Genomic DNA, 19,876 nt, shown 5'->3' with positions numbered 1-19,876 from the left:
TACTTGTTTCATTTTCAGGCTTATATTAAAATCTATCAAGGAGAGGAATTACCTCATCCTAAATCAATGCTTCAGGTAAAGCTTTATATATACCTATCTCTGAAAGCATGTAATGCCAATCAATCATGTTTATGGCATATATCAAAACAAGCTAGAGACATTTAAAATCTTATTGAAGAACAGGGGATCAGTAGGTTCTGTTTGGTATTTCAGACTTGATTGTAAAATTTATTATGGCTTTCATATGGCATTGATCCACATTTGATTGCAGTTTTTACTCTAAGCTCTAAATTGTAAGATCATTTAGTTATATATCATTGAATTCTAGCTGCTTCTGGCATCCTTGCAAATTTAAACCAATGGCTGGACTATCCACTAATCTAATCTAGGCTCTTGGCAGAAGTCTTTCCCATCTGCATCCATCCAGTTTTCAACTGGGATGCAAAATATTGAAGATCAAGTATATGGATGCAAATATTGAGCTTTGACAAATATTGAAAATGTAATTTACAAGATGGTTATCTATGTGAAATGCCATCAAATATATTGAGATTAAGTAGGCAAAAGGTAGATAAGGATCTACTCTTTAATGGCTAATAATAGATCATTAAGGGTCTCTGATAGCCAGATTCTTTATATCAACATGTCTCTCATTAATAGCAATGCAGATATGTCTTATTTGTATAAGGCTCATGAGTAATGGGTTCTGCTGGTTTAGCCACCATTTTGAATCTGGCCCTAGTCTCAGTAGCTTAATTTAAAAAAAAATGAGATCTTGCAAGCTTGAAGTCTATCTTCCTCTTCCTTTGAAGCAATCTTCCCCAGTTTTGGGATAGGAGTTGTAGTTTTAATATATCTAGAAGCGTAGCTTGATGAAAGCTTCATTTTAATTGACAAAACCTTTGTTGTCATTCTAACTTACAAAATTATTTATAAACTTGTTTATTATTTATTATTCATAAATCTGAGTTTGCAAGGTGGCTGCCAGAATTTACAGTGTAAAACTATAAGGGATAAAAATGTTTAAATATATTTGTATTTTGAAAGGATGTATGAAAACTATTATAGAAACTCACTCAAACTCTTAAAGTTTTTTTTTTGTTAATATTATTAGTATTATTATTAGTATTATTACTACTGCTGCTATTACTACTGCTGCTATTACTGTAGGCAACAGCAGAAGCCAACAACCTTGCTGCAGTAGCTGGAGCAAAAGATACTTACAACAAAGAAATGGAACAGGTAGAGTATTTATATGAATTTATATGAAGTTGTAGACTATTAATCTAATCCAGTCTTTCTCAGATGGGGTTCAGCAGAACCATAGAGTTCTGCGAGAGATCACTAGGAGTTCAGCAAGAGATTGTGACTGGAAAAAAAACCAGTGTTTTTACTTTGCGCATTGTGCACTGCTAGCCCTTGTGGTGGTGAGAATTTTAACATGCTGTGACTCAGCTGCCTGCCTATTGCTTTACTGTTGTAAATGTTGTAAAACCTGGATTGTGTAGGTTAGAAGTGAATTGTGTTGAAAAGTGTTTGCATTTTTCCCCTATTTTTATGCAGGGATTCCTTGAAACCTGAAAATCATTTCAAGGGTTCCTCCAGGGTAAAAGGGTTAAGAAAGGCTGGTCAAATCTAGGATACATTTACAGAAACAGGCCTGCTCTGGATAATATGGAACCAGCACTATAAGCTGGAATGTTGACTATTTTGTAAAGAATGCAGGGCAGTATAGATTGGGTTCACAAATCAAATTAAGCCATAAAATAATCTATTTGGATTTGGCTTAAGAGTTTCATGTGATACCAGTCATATTCTCACTGAAGTCACAAGTGTATCTTTGGCAGCTTAGGTAAGTTTCAAAACCTGATTTGTTTTGGTTTGTATGAAGCAGTAAGCATACTTTGTTTGTTTGTTTGTTTAAATTTGTTACAACCAGCCATTCTGGTAGACTCAGGGTGGCTTACAGAATCCAAAAACAATACAGTTAAGAACATATAACAACACAGACAGCCCGGACTCAAACAACCATCATAATAAAAGAGAATCGCAACAGGGTTCTCAAAACACATTAACCCCAAGCTTGAAACTTGAGGGCTTTCTGGAAACCCAGGAGAGAGGGTACTGTCTGTATCTCTGGGGGGATGCTGTTCCAAGAGGGTGGGGGCCACGACAGAAGGCAGCTTCCTCAGTCCCATAACTGAACAAAATTAAATAGAAGGAATCTGGAATGCACCCACTGTGCCAGAATGTACTGGGTGGGCAGAAATAATTGGAGATAGATGGTCCCTCGGGTATCTAAGCCTTATGACATGGAGGGCTTTATAGGTAACAATCAACATATGGCACCTGGAAGCCATTTGGCAACCAGTGCAGCTTGTGTAGCACCGGTGACACAGGGGCATACAAAGAAGCACCCATTAGTGCTTGCACCACTGCATTTTCTACCAGCTGTAGCTTCCAGATGGTCTTCAAGGGCAGCCCCATGTACAGCAATTGCAATAATCCAGTTGTAAGGTAACCAGGGTATGAGTAACTGTCTGTAGGGCCTTCCTGTCGAAGAACAGGTGCAACTGACACACAAGATAGAGCTGTATAAAGGTCCTTCTGGCCACAGCTGTGTAGCAGGAGCTGCAAGTCCAGAAGTAATCCCAAATTATGCACCAGTTTTGAATGGGGAAGTGCTACCCATCCAAGACCAACAATGAAAAAGTCCCCAACCCTGGGGGGACCATGCAGCCATAGCCATTCAGTCTTGTCAGGATAGAACCAAAGTCTGTTCTGCCCCATCCAGACCTGAACAGATGCCCTTGCCCAACAGTTTTATGTAGATGTTAACCTGGAAAGGGGAATGCTGCAGGCATGATCTCTCCTTCCCTATCAACGTTGACTGAGACAGACTGCTGAAATAGGAGGCAAACCACTGTAACCCAGTACTTCCCAATCCCTGCAGCCAGTCCAGAAGGATACCAAGGTCAGTGGTATCAAAAGCCACTGAGAGATTACAAGGGTGGATGCATCATCCCCATCCCGGCTTCAACAAAGGTCATCAGCAAGTGCGACCAACACTGTCTTCATACTATAGCTCATTTTGCAACCCAACTGCAATAGATCCAGATAATCGGTTTCCTCCAAGATCTTCTGTAACTGCTGTCCAACCATTTTCTCCACAACCTTCCCTACAAAGGGAAGATTGGAGACTGGACAATAATTATCTAGAATGGAGGGATCCAGCATACCACTGCCTCCTTCAAGGCCAGCAGGACCACCCCATCTCTCAGAGAGGCACATACCACTTCATGGACTCATCCCTTGGTCACCACCTGAGCTGCCTTAACAACCCAGTAGGGGCCAGGATCTAACAAACAGGTGGCCATACTAATAGACAGGAGGACCTTGTTCACTTCCTCAGGTAACACAGAATTGAACTCAGTCCAGATAACATCACAAGACTGCACTGGGCAGCTCGCTCAGACTTGCCCAGTTGGAGTCCAACTCTAAATGAATCTGACTGACTTTATCTGCCAGATAGCATGAATATTGCTCACAGTGGCAGTGCGTATGATCCTGTGGTCCAGCCCCCCCCCCCCATCATTCTAAACAGGGCCATTGGGTGGCTGTTGGCAAACCCAATAAAGAAGGGCAGAGAAGTAACATTTTGCCACCCTTAACACCACAATGTAGGCTCAGATATGGGCTGTCGCTCGTGTTTTGCTTTTTGAACCAAAAGTTTTATTACAAACTGAAAGTGGCTAGAGTTAAAGAAAATGAAGAATACCTCCTTGCAGTGCTATTAGAGAAAAGTGCAACGTATGTTTTATCCATAGCTAATTACTATAACTGTACCCAACCCCTCAGATAACTTCCTTAATTCATGCATTTGTGGAATCTCTGATAGGCCTGGATTGGTTATTTTGGTGATATTATGAAGGTTTGGGGAACAAAATGTGCCTTTATTTCACACTGCACCTGGTTGATTTAGCCACAAACAGTTGTTTTTTCTAAAATGCTCTCTGAATTTTCTAGCAATTATACTGTAAAGGCAGTAGAGGAAGGGTTTGCTCCTTTATTATTTTTATTTATTATATTTCTATCCCTTTAAGAAGCTCAAAGTGGCCTACCTGGCTTTTCACCTGCAGTTTATCTTGACTCTGAAAGTGGCTACACTGAGAGATACTGATGGGCCCATGGCAATAAAATGAATTGTGCACATGAACGCAGATTTGAACTTGGATCTACACAATCTTGCTCCAATTTATTAATTTCTTAGTGATACTAATATTTTTAGCAGTTCTGTAATTATAGAACCATTCTAGATTATGTAAGCTAATAGGTCAATTCATTCCAACAGGTTTGTGGTGGAGATAAGCCTTACATAGCTCCTGCAGACTTAGCGCAAAAGCATCAAGATCTTAAAGGATTAGCAGTCAAACATTTCCGTTCTGTGAAGAAGATGGGAGGCGAGGAGTTCTGTCGCCGTTACCAGGACCAGCTTGAAGAAGAGCTTGATGAAATCTATGCAAACTTTGTGAAGCACAATGATGGCAAAAACATCTTCTATGCTGCTCGTACACCAGCGACTCTATTTGCTGTCATGTTTGCTATGTATATAATCTCAGGACTGACTGGATTCCTTGGCATGAACTTCATAGCAACCCTGTGTAACTTTGTGATGGGCTTAACACTTGTCTCCCTTTGTACATGGGCATATGTTAAATACTCCGGGGAATTCAGAGAAATTGGAACACTCATTGATCAGATGGCGGAAGTACTATGGGAACAGGTTGGTATCCATTTATCTACCCACTTGAAGAAAGTAGACAGTTTAATTGTTGTTAGGCAAACATTGGTCTATAAGCCCATTTTACATGAATGTAGACCAGAGACAGAATGCAAACCAGGAGAAAGAAACCTTGTGAAAACAGCAGTTGAAATCAATTTAGAATATCGTTCTTGGTGCAGGTTATGAAAACCTCTGAAGGAAGGAGATTCATGCATGTCAGTATGAAGTAAGAATAGAATTTCTGGGGTGGACATTTGAAGGCCCCAGAGTTGTGAATCCTTATCTAGCTATAGATCATGGTATGTTATGTCCTACCTGTAAGAGTCCCTCTCTCTCAGCCCTAGGAAGCAGGCGATGGCAGACCACTTCTGAAATCTTGTCAAGAAAACTGCAGGGACTAGTCTGGGTAGTCACCAGGAGTCAACACTGACTCAGAGGCACCAAAACAAACAAAAAATAGAAGGGTCAGCTCTATAATAAGCTACAGTAGCTCATATGCATACTAAATAAATATTGCAAATATTTATAATACAGAATGTTATATACAGAATAAGGTGTTTTTTTCCCCTAATCAGCAAAAGCACAAGTCATAAGTGCATTTTTTTCCATTTCATGCAAAAAATCTATAAGGGGTTTCCAGTCGGCCACAAATGTAGATATTGTTTTTTCTCTAATCAAAGAAGTTAATTTAGTTATCTCCGCAAGTTCCATCATCTTCACCAACCATTCCTCCACTGTGGGTAGTGTCAAACCTTTCTACTTTTGAGCATATAATAATCTTGCTGCAGTTGTCATATATAAAGACAAAGTTCCATGACTTTTTTCTAGTTGTTTATACATTAGTCTCAAAAGTCAGTTGTACTTTAACCTTTAAAATCTTCTGAATTAATATATGTATTGTATCCAAAGTTTTTTTAGCTTTTTTACGTGTCCACCAAACATGATAAAATGTCCCTTCATGTTGTTCTCATTTCCAGCAAATTCGATATACCTTTATACATTCTAGACAGTTTCTCTGGTGACAAATACCAATGGTACATCATTTTATAAAAATTCTCTTTAAGGCTAGAACACAATGTAAATTTCAGTCCTTTCAATCACATATTCTCCCATTGATCCATTTGTACATTATAATAATGTACATTATCATAAATTATTTCACTTGATGTTCTTCTGTCTCATATTTCAGCAAACATTTATACATTTTAGCAATAACATTCCTCATTAGTACATAATTCTACTTCAAACTCAGTCTTAGCTTGTTCAAAACCATAAAATCTTTTACCTACTTCAAAACTTTCTGATAATTGTACATGAGAAAACCACTGACAAGAATATCCTTCTGTTATCAAATCTTTTCTTGATTTCATTTTACAGTCCCCTTGAGAAAGTTCTAGTATATCTCGGTAGGTTAACCATCTATGTTTACTTACCATTTCTCATCTATAAAATGCTTCTTGTGCTGAAAGCCATAAAGGTATTTTTGGGCAAAACCTGAGTTTATATTGATTCCATACGCTAAGAATAGCCTGCCTAATATAATGATTTTTAAAATCTACATTCACCTTAGCTTTATCATACCTTAGATATCCATGCCACCCAAATCTCAAATCATGACCTTCTAAATCCAGTAACTTTCTATTTCTTAACAATACTCATTCGTTCATCCAAACTAAACAGCAAGCAGCAAAATATATGTTTCAAATCTGGTAAGCCCAATCCTCTTTCCTTCACATCTAATAGTATCTTATATTTAACTCGTGGTTTTTCCCTTGCCATACTACTTTAGATATAACCTTCTTCCATTGTTTAAATGGTACATCAGTTGTCAAAACATGTACTGTCCGAAACAAAAATAATATTCTGGGTGAGACATTCATCTTAAATCACAGAAAGTCTCCCCAACAGTGAGACTGTTTATACAGTCTTATACAGTCAACAGTGAGACTGTTTATACCCCAATTATACTTTGTCCCATCTTGACATACCATTTTTAACTTCATTCCATTCCAAATACGAATTGTATTTGTATGTTCTGAAATAACAAAATATTTGATATAACTATGTCATATCAAACATTTTACCTTCTCAATCTTGAAACCAGTTTTATTCATCAGTTCTGTTTGGTCTTGTAACTTCATATTTTTTGTTAACATCTTTGTCTTCTGTTTATTAATCTTGAAACCTGCTAATGCCCCAAATTCTTTTAATTTACTCATTAAAAGTTCAATTCCCTTTAAAGGGCCTGCCAAAATCAAAACAAAATCATCCACAAAAGCTCTTAACTTGTATGACTCTTTTTTAATCTTTACACCTGTGATCCTCTTATCTTGTCTTATATCTCTGTTTAATATTTCAAGACCCAAAATAAGAGGAGACAGTGAGCATCCGTCTTGTTCCTTTTTGTATCTCACATGGTTTAGTTAGATCTCCGTTAATAATTATTTGTGCTGTTTGTGAAGTATAAATTGATTTCACCCATTTTATAAAATTCTCCCCAGAATTCATATCTTCCAAAACTTTAAACAAAAAAGTTCAGTTCAAATTGTCAAAAGCTTTCTCTGCATCTAAAATGATCCATGTGGCTTGTTTTTCATTAAGTTATTCCAAATATTCCAAAATATCCAACATACTTCTAACATCTTTCAACTGTCTTTTAGGTAAAAACTCACATTTGATCCTCATGAATAAATTCTTGCAAAATTATTTTCAATCTTTCAGCTAAAATCATTGTAAACAGCTTATAGTTATTCAATAATGATATTGGTCTGTAATTTCTTACTAAAGTCAAATCTTGTCCCTCTTTAGGTATTAATGTTATATTGGCCTCTTTCCAAGTCTCTGGTATCCTTCTTCCCTGTAGAATAGAATTCATCATACTTAGTAAAAGTTCATCTCAAAATACTTACAGTACAAACTGGATAGTCCATCTGGTTCAGGCACCTTTCCTGTAAAAAGAGTAAAATTTAATTACTTCAGAAACCTCCCTTATCATTATAGGTCCATTCATAAGTTTTCTTTGTGGACTTCTGGTGGGGACATGACAGACTGAACAGCTCAACAGGCGGAGTTGACAACATGGCAGTTTTTTTGGGCTTAGGCAGGTTTTTCTGAAGCCCAGGACTGTTTTCTGGAAAAAGGAAAACACCTGGAATCACCCCATCTGTCCTCTGGATGGCTGCTTGCAGCCAGAAGATCACAAATAGCATTTCGCATTTGACTGGTAAGAGCTAGCTGGGAGGTGGAGACATCACCATTTTCCAAGCCGCGCTGTAGCCTTAAAGGGACACTAAGACCGGCCACCTCATTTCTAAATCACCCAATTTATTTTTTTTAAGTATGCGTACCCTAAGAGAGGCTTTCTACAGCAAGGAGAAGTGGGCTCTCTTAGTGCTTATCGTTATTTTTGCGATTTTTTAAAAATTCTTTTTAAGTTTTGGACTTCATTTTCCCTCCAAATATTAAGGAGGATTGAGAGTAAATAATTGTCTCCCTGTTATTATTTTTGTACTAAATTTGAAGGTACTAGCATTTTCCTACATGTCAAATCAGCTGATTTGAACCTTCAGCTTTCTGTTTCTGCTTTCTCTTGGGAACTGTCTGCATATCACACTTTTGCTTGTGTAAACATATTCCAGCACTTTTTCATATCTTTGACTTTCACTGGTTAAGCTCCTAGGAGGCGCCATAATCTACTGTGTGAGACGGAAGATTTTAAACAGATTTTCTCTGACTTCCACCAAGATTTCAAACAGATTCTTTTTGACTCCTATAAAGTTTTTATGCAAGACATTCAGGACATTGTGGAAAATATGAGGTCTAAAATGTGTCATCTGGTTGGGGATGTCGTGGATGAAATTGAAGAATTCAACAGTGATAGAAAAGTTTCTTCTATGAGTGAGATCAGGATTTCTATTGAGATGCTGGATGAAGATCAGATAGTGGAGTTGAAGAAATTTAAGGAAGAGAGAGACTTGCAAGCCACAAGTGAAATTGATCTTCTGGAGGAATGCCATGAAACGGAAGGGGTTATTATGTATGGGAGGTTTCCTGAATAGAAGTCAGAGTTTTTAAGGGGGGCAGTTGGCTGTACGATTTGTTTAAGAAAAATGCTCTCTGTACATTGTGGGGATATGTAAATTCTCTGGTTTATTTTGAAGTGGGATAAGAGTTAAATAATATTTATCTGTATTGCTTTTAAGGTTTGGCTGATTTCATTTATCTTTAATGATTTGGATTAAGATTAATAAGGTATAAAAAAGGTCTACTTGGATGGTTTTGGGTTTATTAAGATTAAAATCATTAAAATTGTTGTATTATTAAGTATAATGGCAGACAATTTATGTGCTTTTTAGTTTGATTTTTATTACAGTAGACAGAAATGTATAGAATAGTAGTAGGAAGGGAATAATTAAATAGATGTTATCTTTGGGGAGGGGGAAATTTTTTAGGAGGTTTATATGAGTAAGGGATTGATGGCTTCCAGTGGGAATATGGCTGACTGAACAGCTGTGCCCGCGAGCTCAGTGGGCAGACCTGGCAGTGTTGGATTTTTTGAGGGCAAAGCAGATTTTTCCTGATGCCTTAAAGCGTTTTCATGGACAGAAAACAGTTGGAATTATCTCATTTGTACTCCTGAAGGTCGCCTCGTAGCCTGAGGATCGCCAACAGCGTTAGTGCTAATCTGGTAAGAGACAACGAGAGTCAGAGGTCCCATCATTTCTGGACCACACTGCAGCCTCAATAGGGCATTCGGTCAAGCCTTCCCCATTTCTAAATCACCTAGTTTATACACTTTTAAGTTTATGTACCACAAGAGAGGCTTTTTACAACAAGAAGAAGTGAAAGCTCTTGGTGCTTATCATTACTTCGGGATTAATTTTAAAACCTTTTTTTTTTAATTTCTGGCATACTTCCCATCTAAATATTAAGGAGGACTGAGAATAATTATCCCACTGTTAATATTTTTGTATTTAATCCAAAGGATTTAACGTCCTACACCTTGAATTTACTGTTTTGAGTTTTTTCTGTTCACTTTCTATGTACCAGGCAAATGTTCCCATACTTTTTCTTTTGTCAATATTGCTTAATAACTTTTGAAAGCCTTTTGTCAATATCTTGGAAGCTTTTCATTAACCCATTAGCTTTTATCAGTGCTAGCTAAGTATCCAGGGGGCACCATAATCTACTGCCTGAAACATGGGCGACCTTAAGGAAATTTTCTCAGAGCTTCATTCTGGGCTTCATTGTGATCTTAAACAGACTCTCCATGATACTTTTCAAGTTATTTTGCAAGATACTCGGGATATCTACTCTAAAATGTGTCAACTGGTTGTGGACGTTCTGAAGGGAGAGGAAGAGTGTTATCAAGAGGTTCCCAACAGAATGGATTTTCTGAAGAAATGCCAGGCAACAAATACATTTTGGTGATGAAGGGGTTACAGTCTGACTTGCCAAGATACTGATGTTGCTTCTCTAAGGGATTCTTTGAGAACAAAATAGCTATGTTATGTAGGAGGATTGCTGCCGAGAAGGTTGGTTTATTAAGGGGGGCAGTTGGGCTGTTTGATGTTTTTATGAAAAATGCCCTAATTGTAATATGGAGACAAGCAAACGTTCTGGTATATTTTGATTTGGGATAAAAAATCAAGAATATGTATTCAGTTTGATATTAAGGCTTATATGATTTCATTTTTCTTTAATGATTTGACCGGATTTTTTAAAGGTTTGATCTATAAGATTTATAAGGCATCTATAAGGTAGAATAATAATTGGTTTTTAGGTTTAATAGGGTTAAGATTGTTGTAGTATTATTATAAAAGTAGACAATTTATATGTTTTTATAATTTGATTTTTGTTATAGTGGACAGAAATATATCAAACAGTGATAGGAGGGAAATAATCAAATAAATGTTTCTTTTTTGGGCGGGAGGGAAATCGATTTAGAGATTTATATATTATTTCTGTTTTTTCTATAAGGGGAAGGAGCAATTGCATTAGTGATTTGTATATGTGCTAGTGGAAGGATTTATAGAAATAATGTGGTCTTGGTTTGATATAGAGTAAGGGTTTGAGTACAGACATTACTGTATATTCCTGTTGTTGAAAGTTGGAAGTCACCCTATGTAATCTCCAAAATTCTTTTTTCTTGCGTTTTACACTCTTTTTAGTTTCTTTCTTTTTTTCTTTTGGCAGTTTTTTTTGTTTTTTGTAGTTTTTAATTTTTTTTCAAACTTAATAAAATTCTTATAAATAGAGTAAGGGATTGATTATGGAAAAATTTTGTATATCCTTGCTGTTAAAAGTCGGAAGTCACATCTTTCAGTAACTTTGAAACAAATTTCTCTTGCGTTTTTCACACCTTTTTAGTTTTTTCTCTTTTTTGTTTTTTTGTAGCTCTTATCTTTGCTTGAAACTTAATTAAATACTCAATTTTTCTTTGTCTGTAATCCATGATAGGTTTTGTTTTCTAAGATATTCATCTGTTTTCTCCAGGGGGATATTATGTCCTTTATACAGATTAGAATAATATTGATAAAATGTTTTTTGTATGTACACATTGTCTATTGCTACAGTATTTCCCTATTGTAATTTTAATATTTTCTTTTCTCTTTGCAATTTATAAGCCAGCCATTTCCCTGGTTTATTCACAAATTCAAAATATCTTTGCTTTGCATACTTCTTTTTTATTTCCATTTCTCTTATTGTTAAAATAGATAACTGCTGCTGTAAAATCTTAATTGGTTGGGAGATACTTGTATTCCCCGGATAGTTCCTTAATTCTTTTATTTCATAATATTTTGTATTTTCTCTTGCCTCTTCCTCTTAATTTCAGAATTATGTTGTATCTGGTAGCCTCTGAATCAATACCTTTATTTAAGTTATGTTCAAAAAATTATTTTAATTTTTGCAATCCTCAGCAACAACTTCTTTCTGTAACAATACTTCATTTAGTCTTCATCTGAAAGAACTAGATTTTCTTTTATAAACCAGACTCACAGGACTGTGATCTGAAAAGGTCTTTGCTAAAATCTCTACTTTGGAAAATTTAGTTGCCAAGTCTCTTGAAGTCCAAATCTTACCTATTCTTGAAAAGGATCTATATCTTTATGAAAAATAATTATATTCCTTTGAATTACCATTCTTTGGTCTCCATATATCAACCAACCCTAAATTGTCCATCAAATCAAATAAGACTTGTGGTAGTTTACCTTGAGTAATTGTAATATTTTCCTCAGTCCTATCCAGTTGGGGGGAGACCACACCATTCCAATCCCCCAACAGACACCAATTTTCATAAGAAAAGTCTGTTAAATCTCTCCATAAGTTGTTTATAAAAAGACACTTTATGCTCATTTGGGACATAAACTCCGAACACAATAGTTTTAACCCCATGTAAATTGACTTCTGCCCCAACAAATCTGCCATGCTCATCAGTTCATCACTTCATTAATACAAGTTCTGGATTTAGTCGAGGGTTGATACACAAAACAACTCAGTTTCTCTTTTTGATACCTGCTGAAATAAATTCTTCACCCAAGATTTTATAGGTCAGATATTTTATATCTTTTTTTCTGATATGAGTCTCTTGTAGGCAAATAATACCTTGCTTTGATTTTTTTCAAATGATGATAGATGTATAGACAGACCACCCATCTCACTATGGAATTTTTTTTTCACTTTTGAGGAGTATTTGCTTCATTTATATTGCATGTTAAATATTTGTAATCCATAATCAGTTCAAAAATTTAGAAAAGTCCAAACCTGTAGCACCTGGTTCGGTATCATCATCTTCCAATTCCCGTTGCATCTTTTGTTGTGAACTTCCCTCTGAGACTTCCATTTCCATCTCCTCCAATTCTTTATATTTTTCTAAAAAATCTCTCACTTTCTGGACAGAGTTCAGTGTGAATCATTGCTGTTTAAAAGTAAAAATCACACTTTCCAATTTATCCCATCAAGATGGGATCTTTTTCTATTTAATTTTTTAACCAAAAAGGAGTAGACTGATTTCCATTTGTGAAAGCTGGAAAAACCAGCACATTAAAAAGTGAACCAAAGATCTGTAGTTCGACTGAAATAACACATGAACGATACATTAATCATTTCTGAAGTTCTTGTTATCAAAGGGGAAGACTGAGCAATCAGTGGTTTGTCTGTGCATTTAATAAAATGTTACCTAGTTATTTGATCAAAAGATTGCATATAGATTCCAGATATTTTTAAACATTACTGGTGAATTTGAAACTAATGGAATTCCTGCATAATTCTCAAGAAATTACATTTAAAATTTACTTGCAAAAGTAGGTCCTACTGTTTTTATTATGGCTTGCTCTCTCTTTGTTTATGACTTTAACCTTAATATGAAACTCTAGGGAGAAATTCTAGGGTTCCAAGCATATTGCTGAATAGCACATTCATGTGGATATTAAAAATTTTGTACTCAGTATCATGAGTCCATATCTGTGCATTAGAAAAGCAGCATGTATCTCCAAGAAGTCTCTCTTAAGAGTCCGATTTTTCTCTTCTCCAACAAAAAGATACTTATGCTGTTACCTGTTAGTATCTTAGCAACCGCAGACATCTTCCTTAGGGTTGAAAAAATATTAATATGCTTACAGATTAAAAATCTCTGGGTTTTATGGTCTGTGATGAGCTACATATAACTTCGTTAGAAATTTTGAAACTATTGATTAGCCTTTCTGCTTCTGTTCAAGAAATACTTATGTATTCATTACAGCCCATTCAAATAGTACTTATATATTTCTGATACATCTGAAGAATGTTCAGAAAACCACATGGATATGTCCATGAAGTCATGATGACTTGAGCACAATTCAGATTCTACCTTTTTACAGTGGAACCAGAGAATAGATTGTGATACTGTACACACACAATTATACTCCAGATCATCCCTGAATTGTTTCATCCGCTTTACATTATTTTTAGAAATTTGTTAACCTGATTAAGAAGCAACCTGCAGAATTGCTGTCTGTTTTCAAAAAGTTTTGAAAAGAAAATTTGTTCTTGTACTGTATCTCACACACATACATGTTTGGCAATTAATGCTAAATCTTCTTGTCTGTCGTGTTTTTTTCTTTTCTGCTTCAGAGGAGTCCCAAGAAGGTGAGAAAAATCAATGGAGGCTACTCACATAAATCTTTTCTGGTTTCTGCCAATTGCCTTTCTAATAACCTGCTTCATATTTTAGGTGTGTTCCAAACTCTTTGAAGTTGTTAGACGTCGAATGATTCGCCATGCTCTTGCCTCAGCACAACGGCAGCGACTCTCATCCAACAATAACAGGAAGAAAAATTAGCCAGTATTTTTTCCTTTTTCTTTATCTAAAGCATTCACAATTCGTATAGACAGTAAGCAGGACTGTGCTGGGGCAATTTGTAAATGCTATAAGCCTACCAGGCTGATGCCGCATTATAGGGTATGAAACTGCACCTGCTATTCTAGGAGCTATAAAGTTACGTGGATTAAGTCAACTACTGCAACGGAGGAAACCACTTATTGCTCTGTAAATTATTAACTGTAAGCTGGTAGCCAAACTTTTTTTTTCTTTTCTTGTTTTGGTGCTGTTGCACCTTGGATACATTTCATACTCCATTATTTTAATTTGTGGGGGGGGGGTTTACCATCTGAGATGCTTTTAGTTAATCTGTTTTTACACATTTTTTGCACTGCAGGTGATAAAACCTCTTGGGGATAATTTGATTGAGGATACCATGAGACAATCGGTTACAAACTCTATCAAAGCAGGCCTGACTGAACAGATGTCTCAGCATGCCAGATTAAAGACAGATTGACAGCTCACCTCATCTCATCTGCCTGTCCATCCTAGACTTGCTTGCTGTACAATGAGAACTCAATAAACCAAAGTTTACATTTGACTATAAAGCACTAGTTTAGTCTGACTGGATTCCTAATGTACTGCCATCGTATTGTGGGAAGATAACAGTAGGAGTTCAGGAGAAGAAATTGGACTGTTTTTAAGAGTTTATCCGTGATTTGCTCCCGCGATGTCATGGAAATGGGGAAAGGGAAGATCATAACCACAATACCAGTGCTCTTTGTGCCCAGGGGAAGGAGGTATGGTCTGATTTATGGAAATGTATCTACTGTAAAGGGTTTTTCAGGGAAGTATCAAAACTATACAGTGAAATCTTTTAACAGAATGTATAACCACACAAAGTCCCATTAAACGTTTTAATTTTCAGCATTTATAACATGAGTCCAGTTGACGTATCAGCAGTAGCAGTCAACTGAGAAGTCATGTTTGAGCCACTACATTTTTCTGCTCTTCCATTACTGCCTTCTCTACCAGTATTACCCAAACGCATGTGTATTGTTCTCCACAGATGCTACATTTAGAGATTAACAGTAACATTGTCCTGCTTTTTTTCAGTTTAGAGACCTTGTCTTACAGGATATGCATATCAAGAAAAGAGCTGTTTTTCTCTGCAGTTTTAGCCTACATGTATATACAATATGCCATTATTACTGAGGGCAGAAAATCCATCCAAAAATTCAAAGTCTGTTTCCTACAGCTACAAAGCAATGAGTTCAGATTGTCTGTACAGTGTGTCTAGTTATTTTTTTAATCACAGGGCATGTATAAAATATAAATATATAAATACAATTTTGTATCAAAGTTTTGTAGTTTATGGCAAAACCTGGTTCTGTGATCAGCTAAGTACAGTCCCTGTAAAGGAATGTTTGTGGCTCATGTAAATGTGTGGATGCATAAAAACAATTTAGTTTTTTTGATATATTTGTGATATTTACCTGCCTTGAACACTGCAGTCTCATCCCACGGGAAATCAGTGGGAATGTTTGTTGTGATTGTCTTCAGTTACATTTTAAAGTTATTTCCTGTAATTTATTTTCTGGTACATTAAAATCAAATGTGTATATATGAAATTAAACCCATGATTTTATTTAAAGATGTTAATGTAATTCACTGCATTACCTACTGTTGTTTCGGATGTTAAGCAAGCTCCTCATTTTACTTACATATTCTTGTCATCGAGAGGCTCAAGGACATCCAGACTGATGCCAGCAAGAGCAACTTTTGTCGCTTCATTTCTGCTGCTGTTTCGTTTTCCCTCCGCTGAGTGTAAAAAACCAGTAATCTGGGAGGTCAGTAAAGGGACGCTTTAGTTTTTACAGATCAGATGTCCCCTTTAAAGACGGTTTCCTCCTTCCAAGTCTCTGAAGTTTAAATCTGAATATGTCATTTTACTCATGTTTTGATTCAAGCTATAGTTAGGTACTTTCTATCCAGCTTCAAACTACCAGATTCTTGGTAGCTCACGAAAAAACTTACGTAAGTGATAACTACAGTACTCTGAAAAGCCACAACAATATCTATGTAAGTAAAACTAAAAATATAGGTAATCACTGAAGGCGCCCCCCCCCCATACCAATAGAGGCCCTCATATCCAACCACTTACACAGCGGGGCTTCCAATGACTCTGCTGCCCCAGCCTTGGACTCACAGCTGCTGAAACACCTCATATTCTGGAGGGTAAATCTCCAAAAGGGCACCCCCCCCATTGTCCAACCAGGTTTGATTACACATGCTAGTTCCACATGTTCCTCAAGGACTGAGCTATATACACCTTCCAGTCCTTGCAATAACTACTTAAGTTGCTCTAAAAAACGTAACCAATAAGTTTCCTCCTTCCCCCAAGTAACATTAAGGGTGCTGGAAAGCTATTTTATTGGTTCAGTTCCCAAAGTTGCTTCAGTTTACCACAAATCAAGGGGGAAAAGTGACAGAAACTTCATTCTGATACAAGAAGCTGAATCCGGATGGTCAAGTTGAGTAAACAATAGGTGTGTGGCCTTAAAAAGTTGCTAGGGAGCTAAACTTACTCCCCTTTCGGTATCAACACCACTGAATATTATCTAGTTTCCTATTACCTACCTCAAAGGTAGGACCCTTGTATTTTGTCACAGTGTATTCTGTCCAACAAACTTTAGGGTGGGCATGGGAAACACAGATTACTCCTGATCTCATGTAACTGAAAAACCCAAAAGGTTCATTGCTGGAGAACAAAGGATCACCTTTTGCTGAAAGAAATGGAGGAGTCCTGCTTCCTTCTAGAAAAGGGAGCTAAAACTAGCCACTTCTGTTGCCACTAGCAATAAAAATTCCATTTTATTTTTCTACTGGGCGAGATGTCCCTTTTCTGTAAGAAGTGTAAGAATGCCTGAGGCAGGGCTAAGAGCTGCCTATCCTTGTATAGGTAAAGCCCTCAGGGCCCCAAACTGCCCACCCATGCATTAAAAGTCCTACGAGTAGGGAGATGCATTATACTGTGTGTGCATTTGGAGGAGTAACAGCCCAACTTGAAAAGTTCCATCAGAAATTTTGGCAGTTTGTGTGGCCATTGATTGATTGATTATGTGGCATCAAGTTATTTTCAATTCCTAGTGACCACAGATAGATGGGAACGCAACTGCTGTTCCTGAAAAATCAGTTACTTCAAATTATAATGTGCAGTAAGAAGCTACCCCCTTACTTCAACAGATAAGCCTCTTCAGTTGTTTTAACTGAATCTTCTAGTAACACTTGGCTCTTTCCTACTGGTAAATGGTTTTAGCTTTTTTCAATTAGAACATCTCTATGCCACATAGGCAAAAAAATATCCTTTCATTCTCCTTGACTAATTTTTCTGCCTGTATCAATTTTGCTTGTTTCTTTTTTGTGGTTTGCCTATCAAGCACAAACCCAGCAAAAGCAGCTGGGTTCTTTACTGATACTTTTGCTCATTATCAGGCGTTGCTACTAATAATAAAAAGGCTGTGATTGTTTAACCGCATGAACAGTTTTTTCAAGGTAAGGCTGTTTTGAGGTTAAATCAGATTGCACACCCTAAGTCCTAGGTTGGAAGGAGTAACCCATAATCATTTTAAAATTGCCACAAAATAAAAGTTGTACATTGTAGTGTGCATAAACATTTACACTGTGTGCACAATTATTAGGCAAGTTGTATTTTTGAGAATGAATTTCATTACTGAACAGCTACAGTGCTCTCGGTCAATCCAAAATGTTAATAAACAAACCTGAATATTTAAGAAAGTAAAAGTGAGGTTTTGGCTTTCTTAGGAGCATATCTATATGTGCACAATTATTGGGCAACTATTAGTGTGCAGAATTATTATGCAACTAAATGAAAAATGAAAATCCCCCCATCTCACTCGTTTATTTTCATCTGTTAAAGTGAGAATAACTCAAAATTTACAAATAAACATTTCTGACATTTCAAACAAAAAATCAGTGACCATTATAGCCACTCTTCTTTGCAATAACAGTCATAAGCCTTCCATTCATGGAGTCTGTCAGTTTCTTGATCTGTTGACGATCAACTTCTTGTGCAGCAGCAACCACAGCCTCCCAGACACTGTTCAGAGAGGTGTACTGTTTTCCTTCACTGTAAATCTCCCATTTGAGAAGGGCCCACAAGTTCTCAATAGGGTATAGGTCAGGGGAGGAAGGGGGCCATGTCATTATTCTTTCATCTTTGAGGCCTTTACTGGCTAGCCACGCAGTGGAGTACTTTGATGCATGCGATGGAGCATTGTCCTGCATAAACATCATGGTCTTCTTGAAAGATGCAGACTTTTTCCTGTACCACTGCTTGAAGAAAGTGTCTTCTAAAAACTGGCAGTAGGCTTGGGAATTGATTTTGAGTCCATCTTCAAGGTCCAACTAGCTCATCTTTAATAATACCAGCCCATACCAGTACCCCACCTCCACCTTGCTGGCATCTGAGTCGAAGTGGAGCTCTGTGCCTGTTACTGATCCAGCCACGGGCCCATCCATCTGGTCCATCAAGGGTCACTCTTATCACTCCATAAAACCTTTGAAAAATCTGTCTTCAGATATTTCTTGGCCCACAGTCTTGCCGTTTCAACTTATGTATCTTGTTCAGTGGTGGTCAAGTTTCAGCCTTCCTTACCTTGGCTATGTCTCTGAGCAGTGAACACCTTGTACTTCTGGGCACTCCAGGTAGGTTGCAGTTCTGGAATATGACAGCAGTGGAGGATAATGGGTTCCTGGTAGCTTCACGCTTGATTCTTCTCACTGGCAGTTAATTTGCGTCTTTTTTTCTCAACATGTTTCTTGTGACCGTTGACTATTTGCAACAAAACGTTTGATGTTTCTGTTGTCACATCCCAATATCTTAGCAATTTCAGGAGTGCTGCATCCCTCTGACTTTTTACAATTTTTGACTTTTCAGTCAGTGAAATCCTTTTTTGGCCCATTTTGCCTGAGGAAAAGCTGCCTAATAATTACACACACCTTGATATAGGGTGTTGATCTCCTTAGGCCACACCCTCCCTCATTACATGAATACACATCACCTGATATGCTTATATCCAATAAGCATTCAGGTTTATACAGCTTGGAGGTGGAATATATGCATAAAAATGATATGGTCAAAATACTCACTTGCCTAATAATTGTGCGCACAGTGTATGCTGGTAAGAGTTCAAGACATACATTACTCAAATGTATGTTGGCACATTTGTGCATTTAAGAGAAGGTAGAGAAGGTACATTTTTTCAAAAATGATAGCTTGCATTTTATAGTATTTGGATGATCATCTGTATTACTCAAATGTATGTTGGCACATTTGTGCATTTAAGAGAAGGTAGAGAAGGTACATTTAAAAGATAATATTCTCCTAAACCTTGGCTGGCAGTATAGAAAACCAATTTACCAACTAATATGTGTGATGACTGCCCTACTCAGCTTACCATTAACTTTGATTCATATGTGATTAAGTAGAAATCTCTTTAATGGAGTGTAGTGTGCAGTACAGTGAAAAAGTTGCAAATAGAAGTTCCTGCACTTTGTCCAAGTTAAACAGCCCAATGAACTCAACCCCCTCCCCCTTCTTCGGTATGCAGCCTCCCTTTTCATGCCAGTCTGTTCAGTTCTGTGCAGATGTCTGCAGTGGCTCTGCTGGTTGACCTTGGATGCTAGAGATAGTCCAAACAAGATGCTTTCACACTCCTGGCTTGTCCTCCCTCCCACTTCTACTGACTCGCAAGTCTCAACCCTTGTTGATT

The 19,876-nt window shown here is 37.0% G+C and overlaps 1 protein-coding gene across 3 annotated transcripts in view; it reads left to right on the top strand.

Moving 5' to 3' along the window:
- Positions 1 to 15,735, top strand: part of ATL2 (atlastin GTPase 2) — a 66,241-nt gene extending 50,506 nt beyond the window's left edge. The window contains exons 10-14 of one of the 3 annotated variants that reach the window (XM_063301917.1): positions 19 to 75; positions 1,171 to 1,242; positions 4,352 to 4,783; positions 13,895 to 13,909; positions 13,995 to 14,689. In XM_063301917.1, coding sequence (XP_063157987.1) covers positions 19 to 75; positions 1,171 to 1,242; positions 4,352 to 4,783; positions 13,895 to 13,909; positions 13,995 to 14,102 — 684 coding nt within the window. In that variant the 3' untranslated portion in view covers positions 14,103 to 14,689. Of the gene's footprint in view, positions 1 to 18; positions 76 to 1,170; positions 1,243 to 4,351; positions 4,784 to 13,894; positions 13,910 to 13,994 lie in introns of all 3 variants that reach the window. The other 2 variants (XM_063301924.1, XM_063301931.1) reach the window with 2 other exon arrangements.
- The last annotated feature ends 4,141 nt before the right edge of the window (positions 15,736 to 19,876 follow it).

Source organism: Candoia aspera, chromosome 1 (assembly GCF_035149785.1).
Source record: "Candoia aspera isolate rCanAsp1 chromosome 1, rCanAsp1.hap2, whole genome shotgun sequence".
Taxonomy (NCBI): Eukaryota; Metazoa; Chordata; class Lepidosauria; order Squamata; family Boidae; genus Candoia; species Candoia aspera.
The sequence above is the reverse complement of the archived record's forward strand: the minus strand, read 5'-3'. Positions and strand labels throughout refer to the sequence as shown.